Source organism: Nomia melanderi, chromosome 2, assembly GCF_051020985.1.
Source record: "Nomia melanderi isolate GNS246 chromosome 2, iyNomMela1, whole genome shotgun sequence".
NCBI lineage: Eukaryota > Metazoa > Arthropoda > Insecta > Hymenoptera > Halictidae > Nomia > Nomia melanderi.
This window is the reverse complement of record NC_135000.1, coordinates 20,948,248-20,976,158: the sequence shown is the minus strand read 5'-3', so window position 1 is coordinate 20,976,158 and position 27,911 is coordinate 20,948,248. Positions and strand designations below refer to the sequence as shown.

Below are 27,911 nucleotides of genomic sequence, written 5' to 3'. Positions count from 1 at the left end.
GTGCGCGCACCGGCTCCTCGTGACTCGGAAGAAGGGTTCGCCTCTCGGCAGGAAGGAACGAAGAAGGAGAAGAAGAGGAAGCGTGCGAAGCGGAAAGTGGCGGCAGTGTGCCGCGAACCGTCAACCGGGACGTGCGTCGAGCCCAGTCCACCTCGGACTCGGTCCTCGTGCTTTTTCATGCGTCCAGCCACCACGTGGCCTACGCTCCTGCGCCTTCCAACCCTCGCGGGACCAGCTTTCCACTCACGCAACGAGGCACCTTCGCCGTTCCTCCCATGACACACGAACTGTTTATTTTTTTCATGGGAAACGGAACGATCGAAGTCTACAGTGTTTTTTCGACTGTGAACCGTTCCATCGGACGAGAGATTTAGGATGATCGAGGGGTGACTTAGGATCGACATCGATCGCTGCTGTCGTTGATCGAATTTCGCAGTTGGGAACGTGACACTGCGCGGAGAAGATGAGGACCGAACTGCAGGTGAGTTGTTTATGGTTGTATGGTTTGGGTTTTCCTTTTTTTTTGTTTTTTTTTTAAAGTTCCGTGGTGTCACGGTATGGAAGTGTCAGTTGCTCGTTGTTGGAGTTTGTCTTCGTTCAGGTTTTGATGTATTGGTTAATAAGATGTAAATGTGACAATTGGGATGATTTAGAGATTGTTTGTATTGATGATTTTATAGCGTGATATCAAGATTTTTAAGAGATTCAAAGTTATATCCGACAGTTATATAACAATACTTAATAAGTACGAATAATACTTTGATCTCTGTATATTCAAACGATTTTGGTAATTTTTTTACGTCCATATTGATATTATTTGCTATTAATTTCAAGATTCCATTACTTTACCATATTTTGCATGTTATTACAAATTAGTATTGCTGCTTCGAATAGTTTTTCATTCATAAATTTCCATTAATAAACAACTTCTCTTCTAAATGGCTAACCTAAACTTATCTCCACAGAAAACGTAATGTTATTCCTTGTTGTTTACATTTCCTTTATTCAGGCAACAGGTCAAAATCAAATTATCACTGTACACTCAAATTCTTAAAAAACTCTAATTCACCCCAAAATAGTATTTAAGAAGATTTCTCAGTTGCACATCCTTAATCTGTCTCATGACGTAAAAGCAATTGAACAGATCTACAAGGTTCAATCGTGATAACAAGCAAGAAACTATACGTATCCGCGTACAACTCAAAATATGAATTATTTCTGTGGTATAAACAAAATACTATTCAATTAATTACTGTCTACTCAACCCAGACCACAATCGTTATCTATCATTTACTTCGTGACCGTTTGAAACTATTATATTCTATCGAACCACTTCGTCGGGAACGATAAACTGCGCGTGGAATCCCGGAGGAGTTAAGGGACAATGTATATCATCGGCGAAAGTAAATTTCCATCGGTGCTCATTCCGCCGGAGGGGTGGTGTGCGTGGCGCGCGCGTGTGTGCACACCGTAAAACGAGTAGCAGCAAGACAACCTGGTCCTCTTTTAACGCTCTTTGATCATCTCGTGGTTATGCTTTCACGGCCTCCTGTTATGCTTCTCCCCCGCTCCCTCTCCTGACCTCGCGACCCCCCCCCCCCCCCCAGACGGATCCTTTGCTTACGTTTCGAGCTTGAAGTTTGAAGTACAATTTAGCGAAAGCCTTTGAACCTGGCTCTCTACGAAATTCCGGGCAGTGGCATCTAAGGGTCGTTTGACTTTTGCCAGCACGCCCAGCGTCGAGATACTTCTTCGCCTTTGTTTCAACCCCCTTGTTGGAGCAACGGTGTTGCTTCGTCAAAAGGTCTGCTGCAATTTAGCATTGTTTAATCGGTACCTCGTGGCACTCCTTTTCCATGAAGGTTCCGTAACGTAATAGAACGTTCCGTGGAACTGAAATGCTGGGATGAAAGGTGTGACTAATTCAGATTTTACTCGTTCCCCCCTTTTTTTTGTACTTATGATTATTTCTATTTTTTGTCGGTTTGTAATTGGTTCCCGAAGATGTTATAAAGGAGACGAAAGGTAACTTGGGATTGTTATTTAACACTTAGGTAGCAACAGAAGTGTGTATTGAATGGTGAAGATGAACAATTTTTTAAAGACGTCTTGACATTTTTGTAAATTATTTTGAGGTATTCTATTAAATTTTATAATAACAGTACTCCGATAGATACAAATATTTTCCAATTCGAAATTAAAATTGCACCCTCGTATCTATATAAAATACGAGCAATCCGATCAGAGCTCTCGAAATTTGATGGAATCGTAACAATAAATTTTATAGCAATTTTGATCCTATAAAAATTTCGTAGCCGAGCTGATAATAAAGTAGTTTATCGAACAACTCGGAACTTCGTTTAACCCCGCAGAAAAGATCCCCCGTCAAATCCCATTGCAAATAGCTCTAAGTCGCGGAACTTTGTTAAGTCCCGGTTCCAGACGAAGTCTCGGCAAGTTGGAGGCGACACATGGCTCGAACGAGGCCGCACGCGATCCTCGAACACATAATAAATCACAGCCGCGAATCTAGACACACGCGACAAACCGCGGGACCGGGCGACACGCCTAAATTTATCGTCGTTCTTTGCCGACAGCTCCCGAGGGGGTGCCTTTTGTCACGAGTACGTGGCGCCAAAACTCTACGATCCGACCGCGATTAATTAAATTTGAATTCTCCGAAGCGTTCCGAGAATTTTATTTTAATTTATCAGAGCACCAGGAACGCGAAACTCCCTAAGAGTTCCACTATTTTCGTCTACACAAGAAAAATACCTGCAGTACCCTTTCATTACAATTCGGAGCAGGTCCCGAAACTTTATTCTATAAAGTTAGTACTCCGAAAGTTTCGGTCGCGTCGCTGATTCGGCAATAAACTTTCCCGGTCTCTGTCGGATCTAGAGAGGCAACTGTTACAAACACTTTTGTTTCGTTTTGCTAATACTGTGGTACAAACTTTCGATTTATAGAGAAATTCTTTTATTCATCGACCGCTGACATTACTGTTTAACAGTCGTAATACTCTGAAATATTTCGTTTATCTCTATAACCTGCGAATAAAAGGATTTCATTCTAAAACTAATCTCTTAGGTATAATGCTAAAGAGAAAGTTGCTAGTGATTACTGCCTCTGTATCTACATTTTTTGATCGATTTGCCAATCAACGTGTTAAAATTACTTCCTAATTCGTATACTATTCCAAACAGAGAACACAAGGAAATATGATATCTAAATAAACATTCTCTATTCAGATGTATCGTATTTTCCTTCAATCTCGAGAACAATCAGTCAAAACCACGATCGCGATCGTTTACGCACTCGACTTGCCACGATAAAAAGAATTCTTTCCTTCGCTTTGAACTCTAATACCCGGATTCTGGATCGGTCGGTCTCAGAAAGCACAGTGTCCGATTTCGATAAAGGAATCGGCGCGAGATCCCCAAAAGAATCGCGGTTCGAATCCGCCGCAAGGTTCAGCGTCAGCGTGTCTCCCGAAATAGGGGATCGTGAACGGTCATGGGGGAAGGACAAAAGGAAAAAGAGGAGGAGGGAAGGTGGCCCTTCCACCGCGGCACCTGCTAAAAGAGGCAAGGTTAATGGCACGCGATATTTGCTTCGGATATCCTTTGGCACCGTGTTCCAGCCCGTTAATGAGTCCAAATTGATTTGGAGCAGTGCATGACCGACATCAAAGGGCACGAGGAGCAACAAGTATTCACGGGCAAGAGAGCCGAAAGGCAGAGATTACAGTTTAAGCCTGTTTACGTCGGGATTCCGTCTGTGATCTCGCGCGCCGTGCATAGTCAACGCATCGATTCGATCTCTTTGGCTTCATCCGTCTCTGGCTCCTTCTCTGTCTTTCCGCTCGTCGTTAAGGCACCCTCTATCTCTTATCATTCGCCTTTGCTCCCGACGCCTAAGACGACCGTCGCTCTTCTCTAGAAGCGGATTTTTGGAGGGATCCGCGCGCCGAATCTCGCCGCGATTATTTATATCTTCGATCGGGATTCCCCTGTAGTACGAGAATGATTATTTACAGTCTGATCTTCTTGCGAGTAAAATTGAGTAACATTGATCGTCGAATTAAAGCTTGGAAATTTGATTTTTTACGATTGTAATTGAACGATAGTCGTCGTTAGTCTGTATGTTCATTTCGTTTCTGTTTATGAATATTTAAACGTTTGGGAGAATAAGAAGAATAACTTATTAATATTTGTTATTGTTTAGTCAAAGTAAAGTCAGAGTAAAGTGAGAAAAGTTCTTTGAATGTTTACGTGAGAATTTATGAATTTTTATTAGCAAGCAAAGATGTTTGCGTCTATGTTTTTATCAAAATTACCAGGCTACTTGTATGTGCCTCTGGACTACTTCCGTGGTATATAAAAATATTTTTTAATGATTCGGTGACTTATGAAGTATTTTAATGTGTTCCTTTGAAATGCCACTCTTTTCGTAAATATGATTTATTTTGCAAAGCATCCCCGGTCTTCGCAACAACCTCAAGTTCCCGCTCGTTCCGCGGCGCCTTTCTACCTAGCTGAATGTCCTGAATACGAGTCATTGTCTCGTTGCGAGGCGGGAATTATGGGCCAAGCATTTTTCCTAAGCGGGAGATTGTTGCAGCTGGCATGCAAACGTCAAAAATTACAGGAGTGGCGTTAGAGTGGCTCGTAAAGAATCCTAACTGTACGTGGGACAGAAAAGTCACTAGGTTCTATCTTCGTTACTTTCTATAATAAATGAAGTAACCGCAATCCGGAGGAAAGAAGAATGAATTAAATGTATCAGAGTTCGACATTTTTTGCATACGTTTTTCTGATTAAATTTTGTAAATTATGTAAAACTGCCGTTGATCGACAGGATTTAATCTATAATCGATTAAAAGTCAATCAAAGTATTCGCACAGTTATATATTCGAATATTATATTATTTTTCATTCATTTTACACTATCCCTTGCATTCACGCTTAATCCAATTATCGACAAATAAATAAACGAACACTAGAAACCAGAATTGCCCGCAAACGAAAAATAAACAAGGACATCCGATCGAAGTAAACAGAACATCGAAAACAAAACGAAATTTCCACGGCAGCGCCGAGTCGAAAATTCCCCTATGCGTTCAACCGAGAAAACACCGTGGGATCCATGAATCAGATCCGACAACAGACGAATAAGGTTCATCCGCAAAACACGAAGTTCCACTTCACCGGGGGAAAAAGCAGGCAGAGAAGCAACCCGGGAGAACGATCTCCGAACTGTTCTTCACGGGAACGTGCAGAACAAGACAGCCCGAAAGTACGTCGAAAATATCTTTCACTTAGAAAGCAACAAAACTCCCCGTGGCTAACCGTCCGCGTTCCGAATCCGGAGGAATGATCAATCACGATTCGAACGGCGCGGCGCGGCGCCGCGTCGTATCCGCGACGCGACCCCGTCAATTATTTATTCCCGATAAACCGTCGAACGGTATATACCCGACACGCGAGAAGCCCACTTATCTCTAAACCGAGAAAAAGCAACGACTCGAGAAGAAGAAGAAGAAGAAAAACAAGAAGAAAAACGAGCGAGAGAGAGAAAGAGAGGCCAAGCCGAAAACAGCTTTCCCGAATACATAGTCGGCTCGGCGCGAGACTATCTCGCGTGGTGCACGCTAGGAACGCAACAAAGTCGCAATCAGGCCGCTACAAGAAAACCACTTCGCTACCCGGGGAATTGCAGAGCGGAGGCTACCGAACCACGTCCGACGGAACGGTCCAGCTCTCGTGCGCCGCTGCCTCCAGCTAGGAATTAGCGCGCGCGCGCGAGCGCAAGCGGTCTTTGTCAGGTTAGACGTAGCAGATTGTCTAGTTCGTTACACTTTAAAGACGGGTCGCCGTGTGGAACCAGCTGACGTTATTGTCCGCGTCGTCGTCCACGATGACGACACCCGACGGCGACCACGGACGTCGCGGACCCTGACGTAGACGAGGATTACGATAACGATGACGACGACAAGGACGACGAAGATGCCGACGACGACGACGACGACGACGATGCTTCTGCCGTGGGGCGGTGAGCAATTAGCGACACAGCGCGGCGAGATCAGAGGCTGAGGGCGGGGTGGGGAGCGGCGGCCTAATTACACACGGTACCGACCGACTTCAAAGGAGCCGACAGTTCCTCTCCTCCGAGCCATCCCCTCCGAATGCTGGGCCCAAGAACAACGCTCCTCTTCCTCGTATACCCCAGAGCCCAGCCAGCCGTCGGCGACGCTGACCTGACTAGCCCCCGATACTCTCCCTTTCCCTCTCCCTCTCTCTTTCTCGCCTTCTCTCCTTTCCTCCTCCCACCATCCTCTATTCTCCCTACCCCCTCTTTCGTCCCCTGTTCGGGGTTTCCGTTCGGCGATCGCGGTTCTCATGGTCGCGTGCAGGAAGAAGGGACATCCTTGGACGCGTGTTATCGATTATCACATCCACTGCCAGTATGACTGATCGGTCATACAGATGGTGATAGTGGGGTGTTGATTGGACCGACCGGTTGCAAGCGAGTTTTGTTCAACACTGGGTTTGCGGGACGCGTCGATTTGTCGAGCATTGAATTTTGTAAATGTTATTCATTGAGCAGTTCTTCTGGGGATTATATATTAAAGTACAATAAACATCCGTAAACCTAGTGTTAACGTTACACTAAGCAATCTTTGTTTTATAAATTGTATTCTTCGTAAATCAGAATCGGAAGTCTCATACTTGGTCAAGTCAAAATTGAAAATTTATATCCTTTGCAGGCTGCAATGAACGCAGTATTACAGATATAAGATGACTCTGCCTATATCTAATAATGAATGTCATACAAGTTGGGAAGTTTAAAATAAAAAGAAGAGGTTCATATACAATTTTTACATTTTAATTGGTGCTCCGCTCATTAAACATGTCGAGGATCGCATGTATTTTGTGGCGCACGGCTCGTTCAGCACTGGTTTAACACGTTCATTGCCAATGTAACTGATGAGCCCCATCGACACTGACAAAGAAACCCAATACTCAATTAACATCGACGAGTTTTCGAACGGTTCGCTGACGGGACTTCTTCTATACTGATGAAGCCCGGGCCCAAGGGAACTAACGAGATCTCTTCGCGCGTGTTTGGTATGTAGTGCGACCTGTTGATAGTTTCGAGTGAGTGTTCTCCGTTCTATACACGGTGGAAAAAATAACAAGGATGAAAAACGGAATAGGATACCTTTATGCGTCCGCTAGCAATAATGTTCTTATTCATGTATCTACTATACTTTTCTTCGTACTGTATAATTTAATTTATCCAATATATTTCATTTCTATTCTCTTACATTTCACCTACATAACAAGGTATCCAAATTTATATCAGGCCCAGTAGCGAATGCATAAACAATTAACCCAAGAAACGCCAAACAAAAATAATTAGGTCAAACCATTTACATAATCACCAACGTCCGTCGTTTCTAATATCTATAATCATCCAAAAATTTCTATCGGATCGTCATAGTCCGCGTCCCCCGGTAGACAAGGATTGATCATCGAAAAAATACGATCGATCAACGGATAACATGACCGCGGGGAGGAGAAATCCCCCGGCCACGTCGGCCAGTCGGCCAGCCAACCAGCCAGCCAGCCAAGGGGAATCCCAAAACGCTGGACACGCGAGTAGGCACGCGTCTTCCCAAGAAATCGGTGTTGTCCGCTAGAACATCAGGATCGAGAAGCAAGCGAGAGCGCGCGCGCGCGCGCGCGGACCACCTTCCTCCACTTATTTTTCGCCGGGCTGTCCGTCTTCCTCGGGTCCGTCTCTCTCCTTCTGCGGCGTTGATTCGCGGGGCCCCGAATGAGCGAGCCAGCGAGCCGAGCATCGGCTCTCTTGCGGAGTCGTCGTGGCCGCAAGTCATCAGTCAAGTCTTTGAGGTCGGCTTCAAGCTCTCTCGGGGCCCCGCAGAAAAAGGCCTTTTGCCGATCTGGCTTGGCGGTGAGATCAAACGCTTCTCTCTCAGGTCCACCGTACGGTGAACCGACTGTGCGCCGCGCCGGGACGCGTTGCTCCGGCCCGATATACACGGATGTACGAACAACGAACGGGGACGCCGCGGCCACGAACGTGGGGACCGAACGAGGGTGAGAGAGGGAGGAAGACGGTGAATCCGATGGAGGACAAAGGAGGATCGACAAGGGTGGGGGTGGTTGCGGTTAGACGGAAAGGAGGATGAGTAAATAGAGAATGAGGGTGGAGGGGATGGTGGAGATGGGAGACTCGTGAACAGCCAGATGGGGGTGAAAATGGAGAGATTTGTTCGGAGGGCGAAAGGGAAACTAGAATTGATGTCGGAGAATTGTCGGGGAAAGGGAAACATATGGGGGAGAGAATGGATGGAAGTGAAAAGTGGCGGGCTTAGGGGTGGAAGGCAAGTGGAACTTGCAGATCCTGAATCATGCATGACGTATTAACCCCCTTACCACATGATTTTTCCCCGTGATCGAGAGAATTAGTTTAAAATTCATATTTCCACTGGAGATGAATGAGGGTGTGTTCGCTGCACCTGCGGGTTTATAATGAGAATTCGATATTTGTATAAATGAGGCAGTATTAATCTTTCCTTTGTGCGAGATGATTGAATTCGTATGATCAATTTACCTTGGAATCTCCAGCATCTCCCGCATACCACATTTCATAATTCCAAAATTGACTGAGAATCAATATACACTGTAGCTACTCAAACACCGCTCAACTTAATGCTCAAAGCATTAATAAAACAGTTATCTACAATCTTATAATTTCCCTCTTCGCTTCTACGAAACCGAAACTTATTCATCAGTTATAACCACTCAAACTCGGAAACCCCGTACGCAAATCCATGATCGTCCGCCGGGACACCTGGCGACCCTACCGAAATACTCTGAAGCGGCTAATCCAACGGGTGGCGACGGTATCGGCGATGGAATTAGATGGTTCTAAGCCGTTGCGTATAGCCGGCGGATTTCGTGGATGTTCTGTGTCAGAAATCTATCGGAGCGGGCGGTGTAACGTGTCCGCGAGTGTGGTGGTTGCACGGTGGTCAGTGGCCGTCGGTTACGGTGGTAGAGGCCGGTGGTGGCATTGGTGGCGCTGGCACGGCCGCTCGCTAGTGACGGCGACGGCAATGGTAGCGGTGGTCCATCGGAGTAAATATATTGGATGGTGGTAGGATTGGTGGCGGTGTCTTCCGCTCTCTACTTGAGCCGCGTGCCCGCTCGCTCGTTCACGCCCGAGGTGCGCCTTTGATGTGCCGCCTACACCGCGTTCTTACTAACTCTCGCGCCGCGCGGCCGTCTCCCCCGGCCGACAGAGGGGGGGATCGTGTTTTTCTTTACGCGGCAAAGAACGTGGATCCCTCTGTTTCTCTTCGCCACTTCTACCCCCCCCCCCGCCACTTTTTCTGTCGTTTACCTCAACCGCCGTCTCGCGCCCGGTAATAAACGAGAGTCGGAAAAATCGTGACGAAAGCCGGGGCCGACGAGCACCCTGGCTTTGAAACGGCGTGGCCTTGATTCGGAAGCGAAACGAGACGATGCGAAACGGAGGATCGATTATCGTCGGTCGTTGGAGGAATAGACCGCAGCGGAAATGACGTTTTTGCGAACTACGGCACCGCCTCCTTCCTCCAGCGAGCCGTTCGATGATTTCCACTGAATTCGCGGGAGAAATTTGTTTAAGGCGTTCGTGTCTTGATGGTGCAAGGATCGTTGGACTTTTTAGTCGACTCTGTTTTATTCGGACGCGGTCGGTGTCGAGATTATTTAAGAACTTCTCGTTGCTGTAAGAAGTTGGTAGTAATGGGACTGGTGAGAAGTACTAGGGTACTTATACTAATTATACGTGCGTTTGTTGATATATGTTATTAGTAAATCGAACAGAATTTTTCTAGGAACCTGTTTTTAGTAAAGACATTCACTGCAATCTTCAGTTTATTTCTATTTCTAATGCCAATGAATAATTCATCAAGTTTTTCTACGTTCGCCGCTTCTAACGATACTCGATCTTTACTTTCAGCAGCATTCTTTATTGACTTCCGTCGTCAATTATTAACTTCGAAATTTAACTTTGAACGGATCGTAGATCACTGTTTCGAAATACAGTGATACATTGCGGAATTTGAAAGCAGCGGAGTCTCTTAATTAGGATGACAGGGCATTGTGTTCAATCTTATGTGACTATGTGAGTCGAAAGTTGAGAGAACGCGGAACAAAGACTTGTTATCCACTGCCACGAGGCGAGTTAGGTAAAATCGAACCCGACATGGTAGCAGTCGCGTAGGCCAATCATTTTACGGGGGCTTATTTCGTGGATCCCCCGTCTCTCCCTCGCGTTCACCGTTTCCCCCCTTTCTCGCCGTGCTCACGGACATTCTTCACGCGTGCTCGGTCCGCGCGCGAACCTTCGCTGCATCCGTACACTTTCCGGAAGCCCCCACGAACTTCGGCGCACTTCAAAGGTTCTCTCCGCGTTGATTAACGCGCCGGCGTACAAATCGATAATGCGATTCATAGTTACTCCGTGACGCTTTCAACGCTGCCCTTTTGTAACGCGGACACCCCGGCCGACACACCCTGCGCCCATCAAAGGGTTTTCGGGAGAGAAATTTAATTTCCAAGGTTTCATTCTTTTTTTTCGCGTTACGATAAGTTAAAGTAATTTTGATATTTCTCTTGTGACGTGTTTATTAAAATTTTCATCGATCGCGGCGAGATTTTGAGTATAATTTTACAAAAAATACAAATTACTAGTTTTTTATAATATTATGGAAGTTATTTTTTCTTTTTTTTCTTCACTGAAAATATTGCACCTTTTGTTACGAAAAGTTAGAGTTCTTTGAACAGTAGACACTTAAGAGAAAGTTTTAGTAATCCCTGGCTTATAGATCTCCATAATAGATCTGTTCAATCATTAACCGAAATGAATCCGAGGAAAGTAGATTCTTGACATTTTCATGGTTATATATTTCCTAAGGAACTTTCTAATTATCCCCGGGGATCTTTTACAAAAAATTAATCAATCGAAAAATTCGAAGCTATTATACAGAATATTTTACGAGACAGTGCAACTAATAAGAATTCCGTCGAAAGAGAAGTACAAGGAAAATATTTCTTTACATAGGAATGCTTTAATAGTGATTAATTACGTTGATACAGTGAATTATGTAACAAATTCGAGTACAGTGCGAATGTTGGACGTCCTTGACAAATTCTTGCTTACTTAGCATAGAAGTCCACGTTCTCGCTGTTGAATTACCCGAAGGGAAAGGTGGAGATGGTCTCTGATGTTTTCTGCGAACTTTTTATCTCTCGTCCTTCTTGGATGTTTGTTGCGAGATTTTGGTAATTTCGGCAATTTCTGAGGGCCGGAAATCGCGACTGCTGCGGTTTCGCAGCACGGAAGAGCCGGACCCGAGTCCTCGAGTCGTACAAATTGCGGTTTTAAGGCGCACCGAGCGGTCATTGCGTACAAAATGATCATCATCATCATCGTTCTTCCGTCGAAAAATACTTCGATCGCAGCTGGTAATTTCGCGCGATTTCTTTGGCACATTTTCGGACTGCTCCCGGTACCATAGATTCCGCTTTTTCTTGCGAACCATCAACGTCTTCATCGTCTCAATGGTACCAGCTAACTCCGCTCGCCGGAAGAATATACTTCCCGATGCAGCGACCTTTGTTTCGATACTTCAAACAGCTTACGATAACTTCGAAGATCTTCGAAGAGTTATTGAACATTTTTACAAAAAAATCAAATCGTAGAATATTTTAAATGAACATTCGAATAACTCCAATGATCTTACATCTTCACAAAAGAAATAATAAATTTGACATTAACGAACTACTCTCTACCATTTAAATAACATTACCTTTTCATTTCTGTCTCCAAAAGTTCTACCCACAAGTGCGAGATAAAACGAATCCGAAATCACATATAAATCATTCATTGAAAACCAACAAACTTCCAAAAAGAAACAAGAACAAGCTATACTGAATTTCTCTTTAGTTTCTGATCAAATTTGGAGCAACCTCCAAGGAGCAGGCTATTAAACGCACCAGCGATTTTAATCTACGAAATTATACAGTTCGGAGATGCAGGTATCATCTTCCGGCATCAAAGGCCAGAAAACTCAAAGCGCCGCGTCGGCCGAGATCCTGCGAAAAGCGGATCGATCGTAGGGGGGCAGGCGGAGAAAAGTTTGCGAACTGTTTTCACGGTAACTCGCGGGGCAAAGGGGTTCACCGGGATCGCCGTCCGAGAGAGAGAAGTGCGTTGATCCCGGGTCGCCTCGGTGAAGACCGACCGATAAATTAGTTGCCAGAAGATATCTCCTTCGCTTTTCCTTGGTTCGTTCGAAAGGCACACGGCGACCAAAGCTGTGGCAGGCTAAGGCGAGGCGAGGTAGGGCAAGGCAGTCATATTTTAGCCCTTGTTAGGCCGAGGGGCCCCCGCCGAGACGGGATGGGGAGAAAATCTCTTTGACTCGCCGCTCCGCGCCTTAATCCACTGCCGTATACCCTATCTTGCCACCTGCTCCCTCTCCCTCTCTCATTCCGTGTTCCTCCTCTTCCTCCTCTTCTTCTTTAAATTCATCCCTCTCCCTTTCTCTCCGCCTATCTGTCTCTATCTTCCACTTTCTCTCTTCGTTCTTCGGCGCTTCTACTATCTTCTGCAACCTGGTCCCCCCTCTCTCTCCTGCCGCCGTGTCGCTCGCTCTCTCATCCTTGAGTCCTTCACCATAAATTATAGGGGATATTACAGCGTGCCTCTACCCTCTCTTTTCTCTTGTTCCGGATACTCGAGCCGGGGTACGCGGCGACGGTACGTTTACCCTCATTGCGCCGCAATTTTTGGCTGCAGCCGCGCGCGTAAGCATTGTGTCCCGCGAAATCACCATAACAGAGGGCGAGGATTATTACGTGTTCCCCGAAACAGACGGGTATCATTCGCGATCCGCCTGCGGATCTTTATGCAGATCTTTTATGTAGAAATTTTGATGGAATAATTTATGGAAATTACAGTTGGGGACATCTGTTTCCTGCTTCGTGTTCCTTTTTGTTTTTTGTTTGTTTTTCGACTTTACTCGGGATTGTTCCGTTGTATTTCAATGTAGATTCGCATTGGGTTTTGGGAGAATGAACTAACATGAGTGCGTTAATTATCTCCAATTCTGAAGAATGCAAGTAAATATTCGAAAGTGTATCAGGCATAAATAGATGACCAGGAGACTGCTCTTGGTGTAAATAAGATAAAAATACTATCAATATTTGTTAATACATTTACATTTACTCGTGGAAGACATCGTTTATAAACGGCTATATTTTCTAACTATAGATGATCGTTGTCCAAATGGTATCAGAGTTTATTGAACACTATTCATAATTGAAACACACCACACGTAATTGACAACAAACAGTTCTCCGAACCCCGAGCACCGACCTTTAACGAAAGTGAACTTTAATATTTCCTCGAAAAGATATTTACTGTCCACGCGATGGAAAAAGAAGAAATAGATGAAAATAAGAATCAGCCAGCTAATGGGTGCAAGCGGCGAGCAGTCGAAAGCAAAGAGAGGCGGTTCGGGGGATCGAATGAAACACCTGCTGACCCAGCTCCGGCCGGCGACGTCCGCAAAGCAACAGAAGCCGATCAGATTCATGGATCGTTTTCCCGTGGAGAGGAAGACCGTAGGCCTATCGTTCTAGGCTCGCGTTACCAAAAGGTTCGAGGCTTTGTAACGAGGCCACCGTTATCGGCCTAGTCGAAAACTATGAGACACCAGGCAAAACCAAAATGAACCAGTCATTTCATGAGTACGCTAGAAATTTTTATGCATTTATAAACTTGAACGTGCAAAGTTGCATAGAATGCACAAGACATATACATAAAACATTCACAATGTAATCCTTATAATGCTTCTTATGAGAAACTACTTCCTACTTGCTCAATTACATTTTTCATAATTTGAATTTGCATAAAAATCCAGCGTCTACTCATAAGTAACAGCTCTACTGGGAAACGTATCTTCGGCACAGAGCGGGATGGCGCGTCTGAAATCCTCCGCGTGCGCGCGCGCTTCTTCTTCTTCTCTGGGCCCGATTGTCGGCCTCTTTAGCGGCGCGCACCGGTCGGCTCCGCTTCTCCGGCTTGGCACGAGATATGCGACTCTTTCGATCGCGGCCCAGCCACCATCGATTGAGCTGTCGACGAGGATAGATGTCGGACGGACTAGAGACCCGGGATCCTCCTTCAGAGATTTAGTAACGGCTGCGCCGTTTGGCCAGGACGGCGAACTGTGATCGGCAAATGTATTCATATTGACGCTCGTTCGCTTCTGAATATTTATCGTAGACGAGGTCGCGAGCTTTCATGGATTCAACGCCAGTTTGCCGCGAGACGCTGCCTGGATATGGTTCAGATCGGTTCGTGTTGGTACGGGTTCTAATGGACGAGTTATCTGCTGGGGGTAACGTTCTGATGAACCTCTGTTGCAAACGGTACCTTATGTTTACCCTTGGGACCGTGAGTGTATGAAATAATTCGAGATATTAGAAACTGCGTCAAGATAAGTATATTTGCGAATTTGGTGTGATTTGGGGATACGGGGTGGGAACGTTTTGATTCTGCGATTTTTCAGGTATGTTTTGTTTTGTATTGTACGATAAATATGATAGTGAAAAATTAATTCTTTATTAGAAGGAAGAGAACCAGTTAAATTCATGTTTTTAATGAGATGGTATAGAAGAGGATGGTTATGTTCTTATAATATGTTGATGTAATAACATGTTAATTGCATAATTTTGTGCATTGGAAATAATATTAAATTCAGTGAAATATCAATTTTATTAAGATCAGAGTGCAGAGTTAATATTCTCCTCCACATTACAAAAACGTTTATTGAGACACTACGCTCCTAATTCTTGTGTCCATTAATTTCTGTTTAAAACCCTTTTTTACAATAAAGTACTTGCCAATATTATTACGAGTGATATCGCGATTCTAGAGAGTACCTATCACCATTTATCGATTATTTCATTGGTTGACAGCCCATTCCAGTTCCATTTCTACTCTCTTCCCGTTGGTGAACTTGAAGCAAGCTCCGCCCAGTGCTAGACTATTGCTTGGTAGGGGTGGTAATGCGATTATAAAATACGGTTATAGAGAGGAAGTGCGTTTTCCCTTTTTTTGTAGTCATCACCAGCAAAAAATATTAACAACTTCCAAGAGCAGCGTCGGTGCCATAGTAATTCCTTGGCTTTTCAAGCGTTTTTCAAGAGTAATTGAACTCGTAAAGCCGATATCATTCGTCATTACACACCGAAGCGGTTTAAATCTACTATTCACTCCTTCTCGCAATTTTACGTATTTCGATCAAATTTCCGCAAAAACCCTCAAACAGTTAAAGACAATTATTACGTTAATCAATCAACAACTTAGCATTGTCCACAGTCGATTAACCTATCTTTATCGAATATTCTCAGTAAACAGCGTTATTCGCGAACTTCGAATCAAGTATTACTTTTTTTACCATTTGCTTACGAACATAAAATCGTCACTATTCAATTCCTAGCGACAAAAGCTTTTCATTTGTTTTCGTAGTGTCCGCACGCAGGTTTAACGTACACAGGGTTCGAGAGTAAAGGGGTTAATTAACCACCCAAATCATTAGAAACCAGCTAAAAGTAATCGTCCAGGTGCCACAGAGCCGATGGCCCGCGAAAGCGCGTGGTCCGCTCGTTAGGCCATTTTTCTTTGTTCCCGTTGGTCGCGTTACCGAGCGTCCTCCGGGCTACCGGCCTCTTTTTCCAGAAGATCGATTCGTCTCGCGGGTGTTCCGGTGGCCGGTGGTGCGTGGCATTCCATCGAATGCACGCTTACGAGGCAACGGTGTGCCTCGGTACTCACACTGGACGCGAAAACAAGTTAAAAATAGCCGGCGAGTGGATCGCGGTCGGCACCTTTGAGGCCGCGGCGCGGCGGCTCGAGGAACCCGCCAACAGTCGTTGATCGTTCGCATCGTGTTTCGTCGTTCGGATGTTGATGATGATGGTGAGAGACCGTCTCGTTACCATTACGAGGGCCGCTCACGCAGCCGGCTAACACGCACCGCGAACCCCCTTCGCATTACCATAACCGCGTGCACACAGAAACCGCACAGTCGCCGCTTCTTCGGGTGCCTCCGCGCTACGGGGGCCTGCGCGCGATGGCCAACGCAGGACTCCAAGAAGACGCGGCCGACGACGACGACGAAGCCGCTTCCGAGCTTTGCCGCAGCTTAACGATCTCTTATACCACGACTTCTCTCGGCGAGAACGCTTTTACCGCTCAGAGACCTGTTAGCTAGGTTCTCTGCGCCCAGGATCGACTGCAATTGTCAGCCGTCCTTAGCGCCGCCTTTACGTCCTCGTCCCGCGCCGCCGACGAACACACCGAAGGGGAGCTTTAATGCCATTTGCTTGCGTTTCTATTAAGCCGTCACGATTTTCAGGCACCAGCCGCGTGCTGTGTATCTAATTAAAGTCTTTCCGTGTGGAGGAGGTGCCGCGGCTCGTCCGTGAGACCCGCGAACACGGGGATGTGCGTCGGCTGGGATCAATGGCGGCCGAGATTCGAGGCATAATGTCTTTTCTGGTCTACTGATAGGATCGCGACATTTGCTATATGGTTTTACGATGTCTTTGGGGACGGTCTTGAGATAGTTGTTGCCTTGTGTTGTTCATGTGAAATTATAGTTTCAACCTAATTAATTTGGACAGTTTGGACGGTATTCATTTTGGAAAGATTGTTTTACTGTTTCGTTTTTTGTAATTCTGTGTAGAAGAATTTGTTTGTATTAGTAGATGTTATCTGGTAATGCATCATAGAACTTTAATGTTATAATACCAATGATCCTAGTTGAAAATTTGTGTAGTTAGATAATAGGGATTCCAAGAGTTGATATAAAGTGATGGTTAGAGAAAATGAGGTGAAGGCGTGAGAAATAAATTGAGGGAATTTCAGTGGTCGAAAAAGGGTATGTTAAAGAGATCTGATGACTTTGACGGTCAGATGTTCAATGGAAACGAGGAGGGTCACTTAGGATATCGACAGCTGTCGGTTGCTGGAGCGAGCCATCAGTACGACAATTACTAAATTCTTTTCATCCAAATGGGTACGTTTGGACGCCAGTAAGACAGACGCCAGTTATTTGAACTGGAGATTTTTCACACACTTGAATGGTTAAACTTCAGTTAGACACTTTTAATTGTGCCAAGGGTGCATAAATTGTGTTAAGTCAGATAAAGACTGATACACATACTACGATAAACAAGTCTACTGTTTCATATTTGATGATATGCACTCTTTAACAATTAGCGAGTCTTTTATAATAGAACATTCCCTATTCAAAAGTTAAATTCATTTTGATTCAATAAGTAATGAACATCAAGTTTCCACTTAGTTGCCATTTATTATTTCAAACTTTTGTTTCGATAAAAATTTAATCCGTCTTTATTCTGAACGATAAGACAAAAGTGACCATCGTCAAAGGCGCGCAGACTACTCCTGGCCATCTATTTGCCTCTCGATTCATCCTTCGACTCGAATCCCCGGAATCTTTAAATACTTTACCTGCTACCGGAATCTCCGCAGGTTGAATAGAGGGTGGTGGCCAGTAACAGCCGTCACTTTGTCGGCCTTTGTCACGGGGATTATGCGTCGGGTGGCAAATTATGACGGACACCTTCACGCCCAGGACACCCTCTAATGCGCCGGACGCGGAAGAAAGGGTCAGCGTGGGTCGGGGGCTGAGAGGGGCCGATGAACAGAAGCGAGCGAAAAAAGGAGAACCGCGCGGAGGCTTTCATAAGCACCGGGACAAGTTCTTTGAGAGGCACGACCGAATTATACGCGGATCCGGCTGGATAATAAATTTAAAGGGAATGAAAGTAGATTAGCCGATCCGGGTTACGGATTCACCGTAGAAATTGATCTCGAGACGGCTCGTTGATCCCGCCGTTTCTGGGAAATTCCTCGAGACTCGAGTGATTATACGAGCGTCCCACGATTTTCATTTGATTTCTTGGAACGGTGATCCGCGGTAATGTTCATGAAATTGAATTGAAACTTTAACGCTCAGTTGTGAACAGTTTGTAACGCTTCGCGAGGATTACGTGAGAATGTTTACCGAGATTTTCTTTTACCTTTCAGTATGTGCACGAAGAATTGAATTTATACGATAGTTTTTCAGAAAAATAATTTTACAGTTTCATCTGATGATAAAAAAAGAAGTGAATAGTATCCGAAAGATTCATTCCAATATTCACATAATTAACTTGACTAAATAAGTCATTCAAAAACAGATATTACCGCTCTATTTTCAGATGAAAGTTCCCACAATTTAAGAAATGAAACATTTGCCTATCATTGTCCTCCGTATTAAACCCTTGCCATACCATTTAATCAGACAAGATCCGGGCCATAATTATGGTGACCGATATGTCACTCGTGTTGTCACCCCGAATCAGACTCGTGATATTTATGTTTGGTCCAAAATTTTTATTACGAGTCAAACTCGTTAAACGGCAACGGGTTAAAACCTCTTTACCTGAACACCGTGTCCGCGCACGCCACGCGCCGCATTACAAATTCCAATTATCAAATGAAACAACACCGTATCTTGGCAACGCGAACGCGCGTGCGGACCAATAACCGTCCGACCGAATAAACATCACAACGGAACCCCCGAACACCGTTTCTACGTATCGATTATCCTCCGGGGCCAGCGTGGATCACTAATTCACCCTTTAAAACGCGAAATCCGTCGTGTTGTCGACACGCGAGACACGCGCGCGTTAAACCGTGCGAAATTAATAGGGGATGCGACGCCGGTGACAAATTAAAGCGACACGAGGGAAGGATTAAGGTGTCGCTATCGTTCAAGGTTGTGCGTAGCTCCGGCAATCCGTAACGATCTCCGTCGGCCTTTCCGTCTCGTTTTTTTTTTACAAGGTATTTCGCGAACGACCGACAGGTCGCGTCCTGGAACCCACCCCTCGGTGACGGGCGTTCGAGCGGCCGGGACAGGTTGATTTACGGTATAATAAAGCGGTTACGCAAAAGCGTAGGAGGGAGAAGCTCGGCCGGCAACGGCGGCCCGTGGGTTTTTATTTACGATCTACCGGAAAGTTCGGATTCGTCGCGGTGCACCTCTCTCGACCCCGTCGTAAAATCGGCGACGGTCCGTGTCCCGGCCCGGAACCGATTTTCCCCGGTTCGCCCTGAATTTTTCCGCGATTGAGCGCCAGATCATCGGACCGTGAAACTTGCCGACACGACGTAGAAAGAGAGAGAGGGGTGGGCGGGGGGAAGAGAGAGAGAGAGAGAGAGAGAACAGAGGAAAAGCCGTTTCCTCCGGGCGAATCCTCAGGAGCCGGAGCAGTTCCGTGTAAATGATATTTACGACTGGCCTGGCCGGATTCTACGACGACTTTGCACGGATTAGCCGTAGTTAACGGGGCCGGCTTAGAGATTCTGTTTCCCCGAGTGGAAACACTTGGGAGATAATTAACGGACTTCTGCAGAGCGATAACGGCGACTTCGGGGCAATTCTTGGTAATTGTCGGGACCGTGTTTCCTTTGACGACAAACATTGGAACGAGTGTGCAATGTGTTCCCGTGGACGATCTTTGGAAAAAGTGGGTAGTAAAAGGGGTAAATGGGGCGAGGAGCGTTCTAGTGGAATTATGAAAATATGACTAATGAAAGTAATAACGACAATAATCATAATAATGATAACAACGAGAGTAATACTGGTAATGGTAGTACTAGTGGCGAGTTATTGAACAGGAGGTTATTTAGCATTGAATATAATGGAACATGAAATTTATTTATTGATGTATTATCATTGTCATATTGTTTGTATTACGTTGCACTGTACTCCATACGTAGATCTTTGTAAATACGCAACGCAGAAGATATTAATTATAATCCTCCGCATTAAGCTTGAAATGGACATTGTAAGTTTTGTAAATATGTCGATAACCATGTTCGTTTAGTTTTCAAACGATGTGAATTCGTAGAGGAACTATTATATTCAGTCGTAGACGCTGAGATACAGTGAAACAGAATATACATTATTAACAGAAATGAAAATATAAAATCAGAGCACATCGTGAAACATGAAGTTTTTGATAAATTCGAAAAATAATCAGCAAAACTGAAACTATTTGTTTAATGTAATTCACAAATATCGTCTCACAATTCTAACAACGTTAAGGTTAAAACAAAAGTAATATTGAATTTAATTGTAATCTCTATTACATTAACAAACCCTCCATAATAACCATCAATAATTCTACACGCTTAACGCACATTTAAAAAAGCTATCCAAAATATGATTCCTCACTTGTTGGGAAATATAACAACTCGAATCCTGTTCGCGATAAATGTCATTCAGTTACAAATATTCCTTAAAAGTCCGCACGAGTTTTACAACGCGCTCGGTCCACTGAGAAAACGAAAAGAATAAAAGAAACAGGAGGATATATGCGTGTATTGGCCATTACAGGCTCACGAAGTTCCACCGAAGTGTTGGACGGGGATATTCCTTATAAGTTTCTCGCCGCTGGCGTCGCCTGGGACACGGTGCAGAGCCAATCCGGTGTTCGCGGGCCATTATACCCGATCATAATTGCGTCGCAACAACGTTTCTCCTTTTCAATGTCCACAGTTGGGCGGCGGCCTTTCATCTCGTCGCCCAGCCGAACGAGCTTCTGTTTCCGAGGTGTTTCCGCCGCCGGTTACCGTCCTGGAAGCTGGAATTTAATCCTAAGTAGCCCGCGTCGCAATAAAGGTGGCCGCGGAAGAAAGAGAGCCGGAGGATCTGGCCCGGTGCGGCAAAAGGCCGGGAGGTGTAGGGGAAGATTGAAGGAAGGTAGCACGGTGGCGAAACACACCGGCACGGTCCGGCGAAAAAGAGAGGAGAGGAGGACGAGAGATTGGCGCCGGCGTGGACCGACGTTTCCTCCTTTTAAATTATTCCCGCGACCTACTACTCGTTCGCTGGATCGGGTTTGTTATTGCCTTGCATACTCTCCTGGTAAATTTGTTAAAATTGAAGGAATTCAATTATATTATAGATAAATTTCATTAAGTTTTAATCAACTTCTCATGTTTCGTTTGAGAGTAGAAGTCTTGGATTGGAATTGGAGATGATCAATTGTGTTTCATGGATTATTGAAAAGATTTCGTTTATTAACAGGAGTTTCTTTGGTAATAGGATTATAGGGTTACGTTTATAATATAAGAATTTATTTACAAAAATTCTAGGTAACCTGGTTCGTTACGAAGCGTTTATCGGAATTGCTTTAATCGCGTTAGAATCAAGTTTTAACTACCTTCGCGGAACAAAGGGTCGAAAAACAGCTTACCATTGGCAGATTTTCATAAATAGATTCCGCTCGAAAGTGGTGTTTGTAGTTTGTTTATAATGTGCCCGGGAGCTATGCAGTTTAACAGCATTAGCTGCGTGGTAAACAATATTCCCATCCCGAGATGTATTTAGCCAACAAGTCGAGTAATGGCGCCGGTCATTCCAGAGCTACGCGAAGGACTCAACGATGAGAAGCTTATCTCCTTCACTTGCAATTTCTGCGCATTCAGCCGCGGTATCTCGTCGGCTCATTATCATAGACGATGATTAACGTCCTTAGCCCGGCGCTTCCAGTTTATAACTACGCGCGGCGAGGACGGGGATTCCTCGGGTATCCGGTTAATTCGATTCCAGGCACGAGTCCGAAATTAGAATTTTTCAAATTTTGAAAAGTTACGAGCCCGGTTGCTGCATTATGTAAACATTCGTTGGACCATCTGCCGCGGAATTTATGCCGCGCGCTACTACCCTCTTTCTCTTCGCGCTGCGAAAGGATTTTGAAAACTCACCTATTTATTGGAAATAATTGAAAACCGTTGAAACCGTGCATAGTCAATTTTTATTTCACTGTTTTAAAAATATTGTGAAGTTATATCTTTGCTTTCCGCTAAAAAATTGAACTTTTCATCAGACCGGTTCGCAATATTTTAATCAAGAGTGGTTAAATATTCAAAAATAGTAATGTTAGCGTAATAAAAACATGAAAAATTTGCTATCTTGGTTTCGTTTGCCTATCGTTAACCAATTAAAAATTTTAATCACGACGATCTACGTAATTCGCGTGAAGCAGATCAGCATAAACGTCGATACTGTTCTCTATAAAAAATACTCCGAAAATTATAATTTTTTCACTCTTGATGATTCAAGGTTTCTTTTCATCAAATATATAAATTCTTTCAAGTTACACAATGAAATGATGGTTGTGACACTGTAACGGAAAGCAAAATATTAAACAAAATAAAATAAAAATGGATGATTTTCATGTGTGTTACTTAGAGTAATTTCCACTATACATAGCGAGTATTATTTAGACAGGCAGCATAACAAAAGAAATTTTGTACTCTAGATCTCAGTGTGCCTGACGGCCCTAATGCTCACGATAGCGGCGGAGGAGAAGCCGACGAACACAGTTTCGGTGTCTTCTGGCTCGCCGGTGATCCAGAGCAACACAATACAGAAGCTGATCAAGATCCTGGAGAAGTACGGTCTGGAAGAGCAGAGGGGCCTGAAGAGAGTCTATCTGAGCAACAGGTCGATCACTTGCAACGACGGATCCCAGGCAGGATTTTACCTGCGAAAGTCGCACGGTTCGAAGAGGTGGATCATTTTCCTGGAAGGTGGCTGGTACTGCTACGATTACAAGAGCTGCAGGAACAGGTGGTTACGGCTGAGGCATTTGATGACATCGACTCAGTGGCCTGAGACACGCGACGGTGAGCAACCTTTTCCGCTGGAGGGCTGGCGCGTTCAGCAGCCCGCTGACACTTTCTAACGTTTCCATGGAACATGGTGTTCCGCAATCCTTTTTTTCCGCTCGCGGCACGCCGGTAATGTTGCTCGCGCGACACGTGACGGCACGTCGCATTGTTCCGGTCCGCGACGTTCAACCTACTTCGGAGAATGCGTTTTCAGTGTTCAGATGTTCGGGTACAGCGCTACTATTGGCAGAGTTCAAGGAAATGTTTCGTAATTTTTTTGCAGTGGATCATTTGCGTTCTTCACTCTTGGTTTTATAGTTTCAAGTCAGATTCGCGATAAAGATTTCTAATTAAATTCTAATAAATGGAGCATAATTGTATTGTGTTTTTATTTTGATTATTATGTAACCGTTTTATCTAGGGAAGCTAAGTGTAATAGTTTATTCTTGTTCGTTGCAGTCGGTGGCCTCTTATCAGCAAATCCGGAAGAGAATCCGTTTTGGTGGAATGCGAATCACGTGTAGGTATTGTCCATCTTGGCAAGACTATTTTCAACCTAACGAAAGATATTAAATTATCGTTCAAAGAATTTTAATCTGACAATAGATGAGAATTAACAATATTGATAAGAAGAAAAATCATTTTTGGACACTTTTAAAATCTTAGAATTCCTACAATTGGTTATAAGAAGCGAATGATAACGCATTCGTGACGAAGCTCCTTTGTTTTCTTTTTTAGATTCGTTCCGTATTGTACGAGCGACAGTTGGAGCGGTACCAGGGCCTCGCCGAACGACATGTTTTCGTTCATGGGGGCAGAGATCGTATTGCAAGTGGTGCGGGACCTCGTCCCGCTTGGTCTTGAAAACGCTAGCTCCCTTCTTTTGGCAGGCAGCAGCGCGGGTGGAACCGGTGTCATGTTGAATTTGGATCACGTGCACAATTTGGTTCGCCATGAATTAGGTGAGACAGGCTCCCTTTGATCGTTCAACGACCCGTAAACTCATTCAACATTTAAACAGGTATTGCCGGAACCGTTCAGCCTCACGCGCTATCAGAATCCTCTATTTATTTTTCGTATTATAAACTACACAGTGCTGAATTAAAAAAGAAATACACACACACGCATTTACCTACAGTTCCATTTGTCGTCGTTTAGTTGGCACCAGCTCTGATCGGAGATAATATAATTCAATCCCTTTTATTTGAATTAAACACGGACACGCTTTCCTCTGTTTTACGAGAATTAAAAATAATATAATATTCCACGGCAGTGAAACTGTAGCAGAATAACTGCAGAATTGTTCCAATAATACGTAACAGAAATTAGTAAAAATAATCTTCGAAAATTTTCGTGGAAAATTATGTGAATGATTCGCGAATGCTTATGCAGATTTGTATTCTGATAAATTGATTTATAAAATAGTTCTGCATTGCGGATGAAAACTAGAATAGATATGTTTATTAAATTACTTAAATTCTTTTCTTCGATCGCAGTTCGTACATTTTTGTGTGTTATAAAATTTTCAATCTCTATAAAAATTTAGATATATTTAATTGTAAATGTACAAATGCCAGTTTATGTTTACACAAAAATACAGAATATTTGTCGAATGTATAGTGTTCATATGCTAATGTTATATGACGATTGTGCAGGTTTGAAGCATATCGCCATACGGGGTGTGTCTGATTCAGGGTGGTTCCTGGACAGAGCGCCCTATTCGCCGAATGGTTTATCACCCGTCGATGCGGTTCAGAAGGGGATGGAGCTTTGGAAAGGTCGGATGCCGCACAATTGTATCGCGAAACATCCGAACGAACCGTGGAGGTGTTACTTTGGATACAGGCTGTACCCAACTCTCACTGGTAAAACACTTTCTAGCCTACTCCATATTTTTAATCTACCACTTTCAATCCATTCCAATATTAAAAATTGCATCATTAAAAAGAAAACAGTAAACTTGTACGTAGTATTATCCATAAACACGAAAGAAAAAGTAATATTTCAAGAAGAAGACTTAAAATTAATAAAAGTTTAAAGAATTTATAAATAATTCGAATTACTAGTTATACGTACTAATAGAATAAAAATTTCTTTCTTTTTTCTCTGTAAAATGGATGCTTCACTTGTAATGTATGCTTCTAGTTTTATAATACCCTGTACGTTAAAATTGGTCTATTAGAGGCGCGAAAATGAAATGGCAACACGATCGTGGCTCCCGCTAACGGAAATATTTGCTTCCCGGAAAATCATAGCGCCCCTGTTCGTTTTTCAATGGCTGTTCGACGAGGCGCAGATGTCGGCTGACAACGTGGGTGCACCGGTGACGAAGCAGCAGTGGGATTACATACATAAGATGGGTGACAGCCTGCGGCAGACCTTCGAAAACGTTACCGCGGTCTTTGCTCCGAGCTGCATTAGTCACAGCGTCCTGACGAAGAGGGATTGGCAGTTGGTTAAAATAGACGAAGTTTCCTTGGCACAGGCGTTGCATTGTTGGGAACAAATGCCAATCGGAAATCACCGTAACGAGTGAGTACCACCAGACACCGTGAAAGTGATCCCTTTGTCGTAGAAAGCAGGCCGTTCGATCGATCTACTGACAATGGAATGCCTTCCATACGTCGCGCGTAGATAAGAATTAAGGATTTACCTTCTTTTGTGTTCCCGACGTTCCCTACTGTTCGATCATTAATAAGCTTTTCACACAAACCCTATTTGTTGTTAAATTATTTCATTAATTCTAACAAATCTATTAAGCAGAAATTCTAAATATTTTATTCGGCATCGATTCTAATATATTTAAACCAAAATACAAATATTTTGAAACTATGTTTCTTCACGACAGTCTTGAGAATCCTTTTGAAAGGAAGTATTTATACAAAAGAATCTACTACGATAAATTTCTACATCATGATCGCCTTTCAATCGTTCTAGCTACATTAGAAGTACGATTTCAAAGTGAAATTAATCGCAAAATTAAAATTCCGAAATAATCAGTCACAAATACGATATTCTAGATCTCCCTAGCATTCCCGATGCAACAATGAAACTATTGTTGCAAAAATCAGATCAATATTCTTCCCCACGTTTCACTGTGCTCCAACGAGAAAAACCTGCGAGATTTACGGTCACGTCGGTACTAATTCCAGCACTCGTTCGCCAATTGAAACGAACCAGCCGTGCGCGAAGTCTCTGCGGAAGCTGTTGCGTTCCGGGCTGACGAAGGGAAACGGAACTTCGCTCGAGCTCGGGAGGCCCGGGAAAACTGATCCCGCTTCGGAGCTGCAGAAAGTCGCGTCCGCGACCATTACGAAGCCAGATGAGAGGAAATCGTCGCCAGCCCCGGCGCAGGAACGGGAGAACAAAAAAAGGAAGAGGCGGAAACACAAAGGGAGGCGACGGGACAGGAACAAGGAGCCGAGGACGAAGAAGGAGAGGCACGAGCGGAGAAAGGCTGCAGGTACGGTTCTGTGAGTAATTGCATTAAAAACAGGCGAAGGCGCGATTTAAGTGTCGAAACAGGGCCGTGTCGTTTCGACGGGATTATTCTACGTAATTAAACGGGTCGACGTTTATCTTTATCGGACCGTGATGAAGCGAAGAAATGATATCGATGAAACGGCGCAATTAGATCGAGAAGGGCTCCGCGATAGAATAAGACGGATCGTGCGCCGAGACGTTTTCCACGGAATTTAATTTCCACTTTATTAGCATTTATATAGCGTATTCGAGACGGAAAGAAGGGAAATTTACGATTTTCTTCTGCGCTGCGTTTCATAACTGCGAAACCACCCTGAATTTACCGTGCTCTGTATATTTCAATTAAGTTTAATTGGAGGCGAGATTAGCACGTGAAAGTGGATAGGAAAGTTTTGTATAGGTAAGTGGAAAAAAGTATTAACGCGGTGTTTCGCGTTTATGAAGAGAGGATTAGGAAGATTTTTCCACATAGAAAACCAAACTTGATATACTTTCTGAACTTATAACTTGGGTCATTTAATAATATCAACTATTCAATTTCCAATTTTTAATTCTGGTTTCTTGTAAGTTTTCGATAGAATCTTAGTCGAATAATTGAATTCTTGTTAACACTGCGAATACCCACGATCACACGATACAACTTTCTCGATAATTTAGTATAATCTCCACCAAAAGGTCCATTACTCGTTAATCGTTAAAACGCGTGAAATTTGTTGATGTCAGGTCGCCGAAAGGGTAACAAGCAGAACAACGACAACAACCACACGGGCATGTTCAACGGCACCAGGCCTCAGCGCTCGGTGATACCATCTGGCAAACGGAAGTGCGTCCAGGGCTGCCACTTCCGGTTAATCGAACGTTGCACTTGGCCGCAGTGTAATCACAGCTGCCCGAAGCTCCATAACCCGTTCACCGGCGAGGAGATGGACTTCATCGAGTTGCTGAAGAGCTTCGGGCTGGACATGAAGAGCGTGGCGAATGCTCTCGGCATCGACATACAAACGCTGAACAGCATGGACCACGATGAACTGCTGAATCTTCTGACGCAACGAGCTAATTAACGCACAGAAGATCCAAGGCGGCGATGGAAGTAAAGCGTGGCACACGTTTTCCAACACTCGAAACGCTCAGGACTCGAATCGTGCACGAGATCCGCGCATGTGTTCGTTCGTCGTACAGTCGTCGTCCTCCTTCGATTAGAAATGAACTTTCATGATCTCGAAGGAAATCCGGGTGAAAATAAAGAATGAAACGATGGGCTAGCGTTTCCGTTACGTCCGGGGGTGAACGGACTTCTGACGTTTTGGATGGAGTTCGAACCAAATCGAATGTACATAATTTATTAGTGTACGCAACGTTCGGTACGTTCGTCAGAGGGACTGTGTCAACCCAATCGAGCGCGGCAATCGAATCCCGTTCGATTCCCAGTCTTCCTCCGGCGCGGCCGTTGCCGCGCGATGAACCTAACGAGCGACCGCCTCCCGACCGAGCCGCGAATTTCAATTCTCGAAACGGGCGAACCACAGCCGCGCTCGGCGAAATGTAATATTTCGACACGTCCTCGCGAGCGGCCGGATA

At 44.4% G+C, this 27,911-nt stretch overlaps 1 protein-coding gene across 1 annotated transcript; it reads left to right on the top strand.

Moving 5' to 3' along the window:
- On the top strand, nt 1-27,859 carry Notum (palmitoleoyl-protein carboxylesterase notum). The gene is made up of 8 exons (XM_076374315.1): nt 1-481; nt 22,499-22,865; nt 23,310-23,370; nt 23,589-23,812; nt 24,506-24,715; nt 25,106-25,382; nt 26,003-26,313; nt 27,057-27,859. The coding sequence occupies exons 1-8, from the start codon at nt 464-466 to the stop codon at nt 27,392-27,394; spliced, it is 1,806 nt and encodes a 601-aa protein (XP_076230430.1). The 5' UTR covers nt 1-463; the 3' UTR covers nt 27,395-27,859.
- Nucleotides 27,860-27,911: the final 52 nt, after the last annotated feature.

Bases quoted from the DNA above. Each gene is read 5' to 3' on its own strand.
- Notum (XM_076374315.1), top strand. The intron at 23,371-23,588 runs GTAGGTATTGTC...TTTCTTTTTTAG, and splicing joins TGGTGGAATGCGAATCACGT to ATTCGTTCCGTATTGTACGA. The intron at 26,314-27,056 runs GTACGGTTCTGT...TGTTGATGTCAG, and splicing joins CGAGCGGAGAAAGGCTGCAG to GTCGCCGAAAGGGTAACAAG.